Source organism: Musa acuminata, chromosome BXJ3-4 (genome assembly GCF_036884655.1).
Source record: "Musa acuminata AAA Group cultivar baxijiao chromosome BXJ3-4, Cavendish_Baxijiao_AAA, whole genome shotgun sequence".
Classification (NCBI taxonomy): Eukaryota; Viridiplantae; Streptophyta; class Magnoliopsida; order Zingiberales; family Musaceae; genus Musa; species Musa acuminata.
Window position 1 is genome coordinate 10915858 of NC_088352.1, and position 14232 is coordinate 10930089.

At 43.1% G+C, this 14232-nt stretch overlaps 2 protein-coding genes and 1 long non-coding RNA gene across 4 annotated transcripts; 2 read left to right on the forward strand and 1 right to left on the reverse strand.

Annotated features, from left to right (window-relative positions):
* The first annotated feature begins 1320 nt into the window (after positions 1–1320).
* On the forward strand, positions 1321–2870 carry LOC135634920 (transcription repressor OFP7-like). Its single transcript, XM_065145674.1, has one exon. The coding sequence runs from the start codon at positions 1550–1552 to the stop codon at positions 2495–2497; it is 948 nt and encodes a 315-aa protein (XP_065001746.1). The 5' UTR covers positions 1321–1549; the 3' UTR covers positions 2498–2870.
* A 953-nt stretch (positions 2871–3823) lies between these two features.
* LOC135635087 (indole-3-pyruvate monooxygenase YUCCA2-like) lies at positions 3824–6766 on the reverse strand. Of its 2 annotated transcripts, none has more exons than XM_065145937.1 (4): positions 5411–6766; positions 5050–5298; positions 4846–4968; positions 3824–4113 (listed from the first exon to the last, which is right to left on the reverse strand). In XM_065145937.1, exons 1-4 carry the CDS (start codon positions 6134–6136, stop codon positions 3937–3939), a joined length of 1275 nt encoding a protein of 424 aa, XP_065002009.1. In that variant the 5' UTR covers positions 6137–6766; the 3' UTR covers positions 3824–3936. The 2 variants fall into 2 exon arrangements, with proteins under 2 accessions (XP_065002009.1, XP_065002008.1); XM_065145936.1 differs by having other exon boundaries at positions 3824–4122; positions 5411–6763.
* Positions 6767–10334: 3568 nt separating this feature from the next.
* On the forward strand, positions 10335–13137 carry LOC135635352 (uncharacterized). The gene is made up of 4 exons (XR_010495603.1): positions 10335–10712; positions 10870–11175; positions 11270–11382; positions 11460–13137. It is a non-coding gene; the product is annotated as an uncharacterized LOC135635352 (long non-coding RNA).
* Positions 13138–14232: the final 1095 nt, after the last annotated feature.

A 14232-nucleotide genomic window follows, 5' to 3' on the forward strand; every position in this document is an offset into this window, starting at 1 on the left:
ATGAAGACCATTAGACGATAACGAGGGTCTTAAAAGAAAAGAAAAAAAAAAAAAGAACTGAGAACACAAAAAAGCCTTAAAAGAAAAAAAAAAGGAGTTGTTTTCTTCGGAAAATTCGTCTTAAAAAAAGGGTATAGAATAATATAATTCCAATTATAAACCTATATTTAATCAAATAGAATATTAATAATTATATTTCTTAAGATAAGATAAAACATAGGTCGCGTCAAGTGTTGTTCTTTAGGAAGTGCCGTCGTACACGGCCCAGCCAACGGGTCTTATCGGGTCAAAAAGCTCATTGCGTGAAGCTGCCTCCATGATTTGGTGGGAACAAAAACGAATCTGCCTCCCAACGCCACTCTATTATTTCTTTCCAATGATGATGTTGAAGCGTGAGGTAGCAAAGGTTTCATGTGGGGCTCCCTCCACGGAGTAGCGTAATCGAGACTCGCTCCATCTCCAACTCGATTAACCCTCTAATTCGACTATGTATTCCGACTCGGATCCACTATTGTACTTCTCCAATCCTGCATCCGTGTCCTGTATTGTTTTTTGAATCCGAATAATACAAAGGGCATCGCAATAGAACACGAATCGTTCCTCGGAAACGGGAAGCCCGATCTTTGCCGCGATCCTCCTCAAAAGAAGCGGCGAAGACCGAGCGGGCGACGTGACATCCTCATAATTCTCCGCAGACTGCTTGGTATGCGGGAGACGGCTCCTTCATCCGACGGTGAGAATGGCTTTCTACGCCCGACACCAAGGGTGGAGATTAGCCCGCATGGTTTTCTGCGTACGCGCATAGTCTCGTCGACGCAGGCTACGTCTCGATCGTAGCCGTCCACCCATGACAGGATCCAACGTCGCCCCGAAGCAAACTGGTCCCGGCCCTACGATCGAGATCGAACGGAGGCTGATCTCCGAAAAAAAAAGGTCAAGCGACCACGTGGGTCGCATGTGCTGTAGCCGGTTTAGTTCGGAGGAGGATCCGGACACGCGGGTGTGCGTGCTCATCGTCCCGTTGCCGACGCGTGTTATCTTAAGCAAGCTGGTCGAGATCTATCGGCACACATGGCTTTTCCTGTTTGCGGGAGGGAGCTGATCGTAACCACATTGCTCGTTTGGCTTCAACCGCACTTTTCGCGCCCTAGATTCCGTGTACAAGTTGCGAAACGTACGGCCCCGACCCCAAGTGTCGTAAAGCACGTTTGGCTAATCCCAAGGAAGCACTGTGTCGGGCTTATGGAGGTTTAATTATCGGTAAAGGAAGCACTTAACTGTGTAACTTTGACAAAGAAGCACATCACCGAGGATGAAGAGGAATGAATCGGTCAAACAGAATGATTTGGGTCAGCGTTGATTTCTCTCGCCGATTCTGGGCCTAAAGATGTGCTGTCAAAGGCCAACGACTTCCTTAGATCATGTGATTAATCATGATAGCGTCTTCCCGAAAGAATAAGACAGCGCTCGGTGTTGCTTGCTTGCTTGCTTTTGAAGTCCACACCGTCGAGCCTACGTAAGTTTTCCCATCGCCACCTCTCACGTCCGAATGCGCTCCTCCACGATGGCCAAACGCCTCCGTCTCCGCTTGTCCCGTGTGCTACCCTCCGGCTTCCGCTTCAAGGGCAACGGCGCCGCTTCCTCGCTCGTGAGCTCCGACGTCGACTTCCCTGCGCCCCCGCCTCCCCTCCCCCGGCGCCTCCACCCTCCACTCGTCTCTGCCTCCTGCTGCCTCCCCTCCCGCCGCCGCTCGCTGCCCGAAGCCGTCCCCCCGCTGACGATGGATTCGCCTGCTTACCTGTGGCGGAAGGAGGAGAAGTGGTGGCACGTCGTGGCCTGCGCCGCCGACGACGAAGGCCACTCTCCCTCCACTCCTCGCCAGAAGATTGACTCCGATGATGGGATCTTCCCCCCGCTGCCCACGCGGCGGCGGGGAGCGGAGCTCCGCTGGGGGCGCCAGCGGAAAGTGGCGTCGAGGAGGAGGACCTCGCTGCGGCGACTTCCGCGGGGCGGAAGCAACTCCTCGGCCGACACCGACAGCGGATGGTTCAGCAGCGAGGAGGAAACAGGGACGCTGATGTCGACGACGGACGTGGAGTCCTCGGACAACGTGATACGGCGGCGACGGAGGAGAAAGAGCTTCGGGTGCGGCGGGGGGAGGAGGAGCTGGCCGTCGCCGGAGGGCTGGCCAGCGGTGGGGAGGCTGATCCCCTGCACCGCGCCGGCGGTGAGGGAGAGCTTCGCGGTAGTAAAGCTGTCGGAGAATCCGAAGGAGGACTTTCGGCGCTCGATGGCGGAGATGGTAGTGGAGAAGGAGATCTTCGACGCGCGAGGGCTGGAGCAGCTGCTTCGCTGCTTTCTGTCCCTGAACTCCCGTCACCACCATGCCGCCATCGTCGCCGCTTTTAATGACATCTGGGACGCCCTCTTCCCACCGCCGGCTGATGCCGCCGGCGCCGCCCGCCGCTGCTCTTCCCCGCAGTCAACGTTATGGTAAAGGAGGAAGTCTGAGGTATCAGAATAATATGCGTGTGTTGTTGGTGTGGTTGTGGGCTTGTCACAGTGCTGCCACTGTGGGGATGCATGCGGAGGAAGACAACGGTATTGGATTCCTTAAATGAGTTGCGAATGAGTACATTTCTTGTTGCAGAGAGAAGAGCATCGAATGGATACGACTAGGAAACTACAAGAATGAAAATTAAACTGCTGTAAATTGTAGATAAACCTCGAACTTTGAGGTCATCCCTGCGACCCGCAAGAACATCCCAAACTACAAACACTAAAAGCTAGAAATCATCTAGTTACTCGACAAATCCAGGACTGCAACCGATGAGATGTTTGAGTAGTCTCAGAAAAAGAGCCAAAAGTTGGAAATCGTGGCTCTATCTAATACTAAAGCAGACACGCAAAGCCCAAACAGAGATCAATCCGAAATCGATACCCGATCCAAGATCGGGTAACCTTGATAGAAGTGATGCGTCATCAAAGCAGATGTAGAAATCTAACGAAGTTAAGAAAGAGATGATCATCTTAAACCACGAGTAAGATGCAATATGCATTCGATTCCATCTAAAATATTTACAGGAAGGAAGTAATCAGCAGTAAAGGTGAGAGACCCCTGAAAATTCATATCCTGCATCGCGAGGAAGAAAGACATTTCTTTCGTTCCTTCTCTTTCAAAGCATCGTCCAAAGCTTAGTTCCAACGTCTTTGTTGGATGAACTTTCACTCGGAGCACATGGAGACTCGTTGCACGCTTTAGTGGGGCACCAAAATTTTGGACGGAACTGCTGTTGGCATCATGGCCGCACCACAGAAGCATGGATAAGAATGCAAGAGCTGATGACAGCCTTAGCTTTGTTTGATAGGTTGGCGGTGCCAGTAGATCTCCTCAAGTTGCTGAAGCAGTGGGCAGGGTTTTGGACTTTGTTTCTTGAAACTAAAAAGGCTTCTCCATCGCCATCGATAGTAAAACAAAGCAGCTTTTCTGATTGAAGAAATCAGTCCCATCAATCAGTGACGTATTTGACTTTGCAAGAGAAAGATATCGATGATGATGGAGCTGCTGGTAATACCAGAGACCTTTTGGTGTGAAGAGAGTAACATGAAGTGTAATCTTCCTTTGCTGTTCGTAAGGAGATATATAATGCCTCAGATTCCTAACACAATCTAATGATTTGAACCTTCAGGTTTGTTTTCACTGGCATTTTCTTGGCCGAAACATGTAACCATTGGAGTCTCTTCAATGCCAGCTTACAGGACTGAAGGCTACAAGTCAACTAGTAATGAAAAGCTGGAAAAGAAGAACAGTGAGAATGCTACATATCCCCTCTGTTTGGCTGTATCAATCAATCTATACAGAGAAAGAAACAAACCAAGGACGTGATAAATATTATCATACATGGAGTACAAGGCTACGTGATCTTTGAGTTACAACTAAGATCTACAGCTCCAGTGGTTGGAAATATCCTGTGCTATCTTCTGGGCATCCATGGCAGCTCCCAGCAATCCTCTCCTGGTGAAACCAGTGGCATACAGGCCATTGTTTCCTCTCCAGCTATTAGGGAACGAAGTCCCCGGGAAGCCATTCTTCTGACTGAAGAACTCCTCGTCCTTCTCCTCCTTGCAACATGACAATTCCACTGTAAGATACATGGATCGCTGGTTTATACAACAGTGTGTGTGTGTGTGTCTATGTGAAGACAATATCGTGTGGGTCATCTAAGCGTACGATGGCCGCCACATCCAAGAGGGTCCCTCAGTGCAGAAGCGTACCACATGATTGCACTCTCTCCCGTCCACACACAGAATGGGCGTCGGGGAGGTCAGACTCAGATGTGTCCTCTCGGTGCTCCCTTCACTGGTACTGCATGTGCTTGCAAACAGAGCGGGTGGAGCGGATGCATCAGTACGCTCTTTTTGAAGTGGTGGTGAATTGGATGTCTCTGCCATGGACCAAAGTCACCATCGGAGTTCAATTGCATGTTCTTCTCAAACGAATCGCCCTCATCGCCCATGCTTCCAAATTGCTAGCGATAAGTGGAGAGATCCTTTGGGTGCACTTGTGAGGTGTGATGTCCCTGGAGCCATGAACTATGTTTGTTCTTGTATCTATCTATCTATCTATCTATCTATCTATCCCAAAGTTGAACTCTCTTCACACAGGAAATCATCAATCAACTGCAAGAGGTTCTGCAAGAACTAATCCTATGGAGCTCTCAGGACCTAATCCGATTTTTTTCTCAGGCTCTCTCAGTCTTAAATGTGACCAGAATAGATTTAGCTTGTCGAACAATTATAATCTTACAGTGATCTGCCTACAAAGTTTGGGATATTCTCATGTACCTTGAGCCAGGAAGTGACGCTGCTTCTGTAGCCTGTTGCTAAGATGATGGAATCGAAGTCCTCATGCGTACCATCCACGAAGTCGACCCCTGTATCTGTGAACTGCTTCACGTCAGGGACAACCTGCAGAAAACCACTGAGAATTAGGCTCATCTCAAGATCATCATACACATTTAACCCTTGTTATCATCGCAGAAAGAGAACCTTAATTTGGCCGCTTTTAATCTTGGCCAAAGTGCCGATGTCCAATACTGGGGTCTTGCCGGTGGTGCTCTTGAGCTCCAGTGGCCCAACCTTAGGACGCTTTATCCCATATTTCCCTGTATCTCCCAGTATCAGCCTCGCGCAAAACAGGAGGAAAGCATCTGCAGCTTCAACGGGAATCCACTTTAGCAGGAACATGGAGAGTCCAAACGTTGAGATCCCAAGTAATTCCCTCGGCAAGATGTGCAACTGCAAGATCATGAAAACGACAGAACACAATTGAGTCCAAGAGGAAGTAGGCAAAGCTGCAAGAGAGAGAGAGAGAGAGAGAGAGAGAGAGAAGGGACGATTAGTAGCTCACCTTATCTCTAACCACCATGGAAACCTTAGCATCATTGTAACAGAGGTCCAAACCAACCTCCATGCCTGAATTGCCACAGCCCACCACCAAAACCTTCTCTCCCCGGTGGTCATCTCCCTTCACGTAGCAGCTGGTGTGCAGCACCCGTCCACGAAACTTTGAGATCCCGCGGATATCTGGCCACACAGCCTCTGCATTCTCCCCCGTCGCAACGACGAGCCACCGGCATATGAACTCCAAGTCGTTCGTCTGCACTCGCCAGAACCCAGTGCTCGGATCATACTCGGCGTGCCCAACCTCCACGCCGAACAATGGTTTGATGTCGAAGTGTTCGACGTAGGCATCCAAGTAGCTTACGAACTGCTGCTTGGTGGGGTACGTCGGCAAGTCTGGTGGGAAGGCCATGAAGGGGAGCTCGCAGTACTGCCCGGGGAGATGAAGCCTCAGGCGCTCGTAGGTCCTGAGCTTCCACGAAGGGGCGATGCAAGTCTCTTTCTCGAGTATCAGAGAAGGGACACCTCTGTCTTTGAGGCACGCAGCTGTGGCAAGACCTGAAGGTCCAGCTCCTACGATCAGGGGGCCGGGAACCCAGACCTGCTTGAGATTTGACGCCATGGGTGGCCCATAGAGCTTTAGTTGCAGGATTGGAGAATCATGCTGATTGCCCGTAGTAAACTCCCCTGCGGTTGATCGCTTATTTTCGATTCTTCTTTGCATAATCGTCATAAGAACAACAACTATTGGAGAAGCTGCTGTAGAACTAGTGATCGCACACAAGTGTTGAAGAGAGAAAGATCCTCAGCAAATGTGTTCTTAAATAGAGTGAAAACAAAATGCTGGATAAAAGGAGAACTAACTGAGAAAACAGTGTCTACACAGGCTGAAACTTCAAGACTTCTGATGAGCCAGATTTGAGAGCACAAATGGAAAACTAAGAGTGTTGAAGAACATAAGAGGGGTTTGTCCAAGAAGAGACAGAGCTTGGATCACTTGGTTTTGGCTGCAGAGCTGCTCATATATATACATATATATAGCAGTAGCTGGAACAGAGAGGTTCTTCATCATGGGGAGGAAGGTCTAGTCCAAGATAAATGGCTTAGATACAACCTCCTACTCATAGCAATTTGGCTAACTAAAAGCCAAAAAAGAGGAATGAAGAGATAGAGAAGATGAAAACAATTGGGCAGGAATCAGAACATATACACACACACATACTAAATACCTGTGAGAAAATCCATAGCCACAGGAACATTAGATTTCAACATGCAATAAATGCCTGTCTAATATTACTTCTCTTTCCCTTGAGCAGAACAGCTTGAGCTGCCATTGGTTGATCTAAGGAGCATATCTTTCTTCTTGTAGCATAACTGGATTTGCAATGTGTGCAGTACTCTCTCTCTCTCTCTCTATATATATATGATGTCCAACTCTTTCCCTTTGTAGTTATCTAGTTGTATTTTTCTAGTATGTATCTATCTATGTGACATGGCCCAGTGTGATGTGGGGACTTAATTCCCCTGCCTCTTAAATTGGGTATGGGCACTACTAGAAAATGAAACTTTTGTCACTGCTTGCACAAAGACTTGTGGAGGCCCAAGTCTCTCTCTCTCTCTCTCTCTCTCTCTCTCTCTCTCTTGTTTCAAAGGAGATTGGAAGGAGAGCTGCTTTCAACACTTTTTATGTTAATGCAAGTTCTTAGTCATAATTTGTTAAGGTATTATTATATTGGAACTTCTCCTAAAAAATTAATATTTTAGGATTGAATTTTAATTCATCAAATGATTTAATGTACATGATGATAGATTTTTTTACTTTGAATGATAAACCTTTGGAATTTAGTGACCCAATCAAAATTTTATAAGTATTTACTATTATCAATTAGGATTAAATGGTATTGAATAAGGGTGCCCTAAAGGAAGAGAACAATGTAGAAAAGCCTTTTGGGGATTTTTTTTAATTTTTTAAAGACTTTTTTGTTTTATCAAAAGATGCTCATTCCATAAGAGCTATCCTTCTACTAATTTTAAATATATTCTTGATTTGATAATCAATCCTTTTTTTTTCTTCTTATGGATCAGTCTATAGTGTGAATTGGTCTATCGAATTATATCAGTTCTTAGCTACAATATATTTTTACTATATTATAATATATTTTATAAATATTATTATAAATAAAATAAAAAGATGATAAAAGAGTCAAAGTGCTAAATTAACATGCAAATCAATAAATATAAAGTAGGAGAGTTTTGTAGCTCTTTGTTGCTCTACCTTATCCTCCAATGCACAAAAAATTAAATGAAGATATCATGCACTTTATTCTTGATTATGCTTATTTTTTTTCATATTTGAAATGATAAGGACCTGAAAGACATGAGATTTCTAAAATTAGGGATCAGGTATGCATATTTGAGTTTATGCCTAATTGTAGGTAAATCTATACCTAATTGTAGGTAATAAACCAGAATCATATGATTACCTGATCTCGTAACCTTATATCTATTATGATCCTGTGCTAAACCTAATAAAAAATAAACTTTCTTCATGTTAAAAAAACAATAAACACAAAGGTAATAACAGAAAAGATAAGTCTTCTAATAAATCCTAATAGGAAGCCAACCAAATATTAAATTTAAAAATTATAACACCTCAAGTAACAAAATAATCTAACAAAGAATAATAGGAAAAAAGGCATTTATATGTCTATCCTTTTTAAGCTTTAAAATAATATATTTGTCACTCTTTAACATAATGTAGAGTATATATCCCTTCAGTTTTCATCATAAAGTTAAATGTAATGGGTGATAATACAAAAGAAAAACCTATATATATATATATATCACTCTCTCTCTCGCTCGGGTAGGCTCGCGAGCTTACACCGAGTGTGAGATTTTGCCGACCGCCAGCGTTTACTGGGTTGCCTCGGCCGCTGTTTCCTCGCTTCCTTAATCCTTTTCCGAGATCGTCATTCCGTAGCTAGTCTTCTCCTAAGTATTGATCTTGATCTCGATTCATTTTTTTCTTGCTTTTTCATGTTTTCTTCTGCGGGGTTTTGCACGAAACTTGGATGGTTCTTCGAGTCTTGGTCAACAATCATGTTAGTTCGTCAGAATCGAGACTCGTTTATTGCCAGATGGAATGATTTTGGACACCACGCCAAGCCTGACGCCGACCCAATTCCTGGAACCACTGCTCCTGGGGAGGTATTGGTTCTTGTATTCTTTATTCCCGTCTGTAAATTATGTGTGCGGTTTTATGGCTTCAAACTTCGCATTTCGCACTTCTTCTTCAGTTTATGATTAAAAGAATTTTTTTTTTTGGCTAGAAAGCTTTTGGTTTGATTAGATTGGTTGAGTTACTGCGTGTTAGGTTTTTGTTAGGCTGTTTGGGTCTCGATCGATCACTTTCTCTATTTCGACAATCTTCTTGAAGTTGGCCATAGTGGAGCATATTTTTGGTTCTCTCTAATCTGATCTGATGAATATAGTGCACACTGAGCATCTGTTTGTCAGGTCACATAAGTTTATTTTTCGGTTTATGAAACTGATAGTGTTTTGGTTGGTATTCGAGTTCTTTGTTGTATTTGGTGAAGACTGATGTTGAATGATATGGGAAGGAATCGATCCGGTGATGTTCAACGTGGTTAGCATGGAAGTGAAGTGATATCGAGGATTAATTGATAGTGGTGGAGTAGTCATGATTCAGCAGATCACTGGTGCACGATGTAATGTGAAGTGACAGTAGCAAATGAGATGGAAGACCACGGGAATGAAGACAAGGGTTGGTAGGTGGATGAATTTCACAAGATAAAGTATATAATTATGTCAAGTTATAGAGAAACCCGAAAATGTTTCATTACAATCCACAAAGAATCTTTAAAAGTTACATCAAGAACACATCACATATCGAAACATCTTCATAGAAACCTAATTAGGGCACCATTGATACAAACAAAAGGAATTCTAGAAGAGAAAAAAGAAACGATGAAAGGGCACTCACTCTGCAGAGTCTCCAATTCAGTATCTGAAGACAGCATATCATTTTTTGCTGGACAAAGGTGCCAAATTTCTTTTTGTGATAGTTGGCCTAGATAGGGATTTCTTTTGTTTAAAAGTGGTGGCCAAGGCTTAAAAACCATGATCTGATGAGAAGCAAATTGGCCAGTCTTGGAAGGAGGCAACATGAACTTGTGAATGGAAACTCTACTTTGAAGTAAAATTGCACCATAGATTCTGGTACACTTTTGTCAGAATTTTATGCTTTCTATTTCCCTGGACTTCATGCATCAGTAATGGGCCTAACAGGAGCATGTGACTACTTACTTGGCTGGTGGAAATCTTTGCATCCATTTGCTCTGGTTTGAGTATGATGCAAAGCGTGGCAGTGGGTGATGCTGTTGCAGAAGCCACAGTTGAGAGTGAAAGCAATGTTCCAGCTGAAACCTCCTTGACCAATATTTTAGGCATAATTTAGAAGGTTCTAGAATTCTGACAGATCGACACCCAGTTTAAGGAAAAATATGAATATTATGATCATTATGGATATCATGATTTCAGTGGCATATCATTAGATAGAATGATAAGTTCTGTCTTTTTCACACAAATAATATCTACATACATATGTTAGCTTGATAATCCTTTGCAGTTTCTTCTCTTTCTCATGAGATAGAAGACACTCATGATGCTCGAATAATGATATAAATTGATTTTATAAATTTCTAACCAGACAAGTTTTCTGAGTTCCTGCATGTATTTTTTTCTGCACTGATGGTACATTGCTCATGGCCATTAACCTTTTTTTATTATTATTTAATCATGGTTTCTGATTCTAGGATGTTCTTCATCCTATGTTTGTTCAATCTCAACATACTGTTTTTTGTAATTCCATCAATTATATATCTATCAAAAAACTGAGTTAGTTCGGTTAATCCCCTTATACCCATGGTAAAAACCGTTTGACTAGATTTCATCCAAGAATTCAAGCACTTGTTGGTTCTGTGGTCTTAATATAATATTTTGTGACTGACCATGAGCCTCTTGTCTCCCTGTTTTTCAGGTGAAGTTTAGAGAATTGTCTCAGGTATTAAACAGCTTCTTCTCTGAACAAATGCAAGCTTTCTGTTTCATATGTTGCTTAGACTGCTTCCGGTTTTTTTTTTTTTTTTTTCTTTCTTTTTCCTAATGCAGAGGTCTTAGGTTGACAATTGACTTATTGTTTTTGTTCTTCATTGCAGATTGGTTTCTGGGTGAGGCAGAGACTCCCACCTTCCTGTTCTTTTTTGTTTGCATAAGCTTAAATATTCTTGGTAAGTGAACCTTTTTATCTTTCACCTGTTTATTACTTGAAATTGAGGATTTTTGTTAATTCTTTTGAGTTTTTTTTGTCAAATAAGTGAACTTTGAATTTCCTGCCCTGAAGTCCCTTCCATCTTCTTCATTAAATCTATTTTTAACAAAAATCAGCTTCTGTATCAATGACGAAGTCAATTGGCATCTCCAAACATGAGCATCGACAGTAGCAATTCTGAATGATTTATCCTGGGCTGCCCTGCTCATGTCAATTGGCCATGAGAACACTGTGCATGCTGATGAAGAACCAAATGCAGATATGAACTCCTTTTTTGCCCTTATGGGCTATTCTCCAGGTGGTAAACGCGTTAGCTTTGCTGATGATTTACTGCTTCTTTGTGATGGCAAGAACAGATCTGTTCAAAGGCTACAGCGAGCAAAATTTAGATGCAAGAGACCCTCCATCTGTTAAGATACAAGGTAAGGCACCATTGGAACTCAGGATTCCCATTTGTAACTTCCAGATTATGTACAAAGACCGGTGACTCTGGAGAAAATTTCTCCTAAATTGCAGGTGTTCCTAAATTGTAGATTGTCTACGGACAAAGTGTTCCAATCACAAATCAATCGCAAGTGCATGTGGTGTCCAAGTGTGACAAAAGGAAGATTCATCAGGTCCAAGAGCTTGTAAGTCTTACCGTTTACTACTTGTTCCTGTTCTTCCAATTCTTCCAAAGATTACAAGTACATGCTTCGATGTGCAGGTATGTTTATATGCAGGATTCTTATCGGGATACCAGCCTGCTTTATACTGGTCCTTAATCTGAGCAGATTCAAGTTATGTTTTGGTCCCCTACCTTGATTGACACAGCGAGGCTTTCTGCCATCATCTTTTTCACCAGATGATCCATCTTCTATTGTCTGTCGAACATGGAGAATGTGATCTGTCCATGGCTTCCATTCCCAAGCAAAGATTTCCTTTCACGTGCATCAGAAGCTAATGGTCCAAATCGGTCGTACGGGTGTGGTGATTTGTGCACCTCAAGAGAGTACTCTGCTACTGCGTGTTGCTCTGATACAGATATATGCCAATCCACCAGGAGCTGAGATCTATCATGCAGATGTTTAATGCGATACTGTCTCCAACTCTGTTTTAGTGGCGTAATCGCATTTCCTGCAGCAAGCAGACTGAAATGGTGGTGGCTTCCTGCATTCTGATACGTGACAAAAATCCTCTAACTCACCATTACAGAGATGTTCACTTTTCTCCACCTCGCTCTCTCTATGGGGCCGCCATGTCCTGAAGAATGAGAGAGCCTGGGTGGTGTTCCAAGGAAGGTGTGTCAGCCATTGCTCTCCCAGTAAATGGTTGGAGCCACTGCATGCTTGTGAGGGAACAAGGAGACTGCTTCCTTTGCAAGGTGGAAATATGACCCAAGTAGTCCAAGATCTAAGCCAGAATGGATCTTTACAGTCTGACAAAAGCTGCAAGGTCTATGAATGGCGAGCAATCAGGTTGCAGGGGTAGACGTGGAGTTATTGCATCCTGCACAGAATCGAAGTCATCTTGGTGATGATCTATCTACACATGGAAGCACTGTGAAGAACACTGCAGTGCATGAGCCAACATGAACATGGAACAGCTAGGCCCATGCATAAGTTTCCATCAAGGCGTCGGGATCTGTCCTGGTTAGAACATCCCTTCACTCTGCAGCAGGGAATTGTACCTCCCCATTCATTGCGGAGCAAATGCAAGTCAGTGAAAGAGACGACAGGGTGTTCGAATAGGCCAGAATTCTGTAAATTAGATGCCTCGATAAGGGTCTTAATTGGGGTCATCAATGAATAGTGCTTTGAAGGGCCTCAAACTGGGTGTTTGCCGGAGACTGCTACTTCAAATGGGCTTCATCTGAAGCTGACAATAAATGCAGCAATTCTACCCCCAGAAAGAAAACTACGTGGCCTGAGTTGTGGGATCTGAAATGAATGAGAGCAGTCATTGACCTCAACATCCTTTCATGTGGGGAGGCAGTGGCAGAAATCAAGTCCCCACACAACATCATTGCAGGTGGAGCACACAAATGCACAGTGCAGGCCAGCAGAGGAAACGAAGGCCAAGAGGGGAGGAAGAAGAGGATGAGGATGATCTCGTGACCCATCATGATGGAAAAGTGTGATCAAACCTTGCAGAGAAACTAAGGCAACAATTACAAGGACTTTAGTAATGAAATAAAATGGATGATGAACTATGTTGTCTTGTTGCTTTCACCAGCCCCTTCTCAACTCAGTTTGTGTGTGGGATCATGGGTGATATCAGATTCTGGCTGTCTCCTATCCTGATAGGTGACCGGATGACTTTTCTTTTCACGAAGGATGTAACAGATGCTTCAAAGATATTATCATCGGACTCAACTACATGAATTGGTTACTGCAATTGGGACATGGAGACTTGACGAGAAAACTCCTGCTCTCCTGCATTTCTCCTTAGATTTGAGGAACCGCAGGTAGATGTTCTCTTTCTGACAAGACTTCTGAATCAACAAATGCTATTATGTTTGGGCAGAATATAACAATAACATGTGGGCATCGTGAGTCCCAAATCTTCCGAGGAAAGAACAATTAGCCCACCTAAGAGAGTCAATCTTGGGACCTCCCAATCTGGCATCTACTCAACAATATAGAATTTGATCATATTATCATTTCCTAAAAAGATAGGATGAAATATGTGTTAGAGCTAGTCCCAGAAAATTTACCAAAGTGTATAAAAGCGACAAGAACATCAGATTTACGTGGTTCAGTCAATTGACCTTGACCTACATCCACGGATGAAAGATGATCAAATCATTATTATAAAAATGGGATTATTGTAAATGTCTTAGGAAGATATTTCTAGGTCATAAAACACCCGAAAATACTAAACAAGAAAAAAACTCAAACTATAAGCCCAAACTATTTAACTGAATGTGAACTTAAACCCAAAGCAAACACTTAGGTTTTTCTTGTGGTACATCCGACTTCAAAGCACATGCCCTTTATTTATAGGTTAACCATGATATACCTGATTTTTCCGATGTGTGACTTGTCAAACTAACAATGTGATTTTTTATTTATTTATATATTTTAATATATCATCAATTGTATAGATCTACACCAACTTGATATCAGCAAGCTGTAAGCTGAGACTGATAATATTGGAAAAAGAAATTAAATTGTGAATGGAAATCATCTGTGTAGAATGATTTAGAACTGAAGCCTTTAGATATTTATTTTGGGTGTTATGGAGCTGATCTCTAATCAACTCTTTGTTCCATAAGAAACATATGCATCGAAGTGACCTCCACAGAAAACAAAGAAAAGAGCACAGCGCAAGAGGAACCCGAACAATAATCTATTCCTTGAGCAAAATGGTCAAAGGAGCTAAACACCTACAAACGAAGGATTTGGAACCTCCAAATGTAAAAATAAAAAGGAAGAAAACAAAGCATTATCAATGAAGTTGATCATGAAGAGAGAGAAGAGTAAAAGATTTTGCCGGCT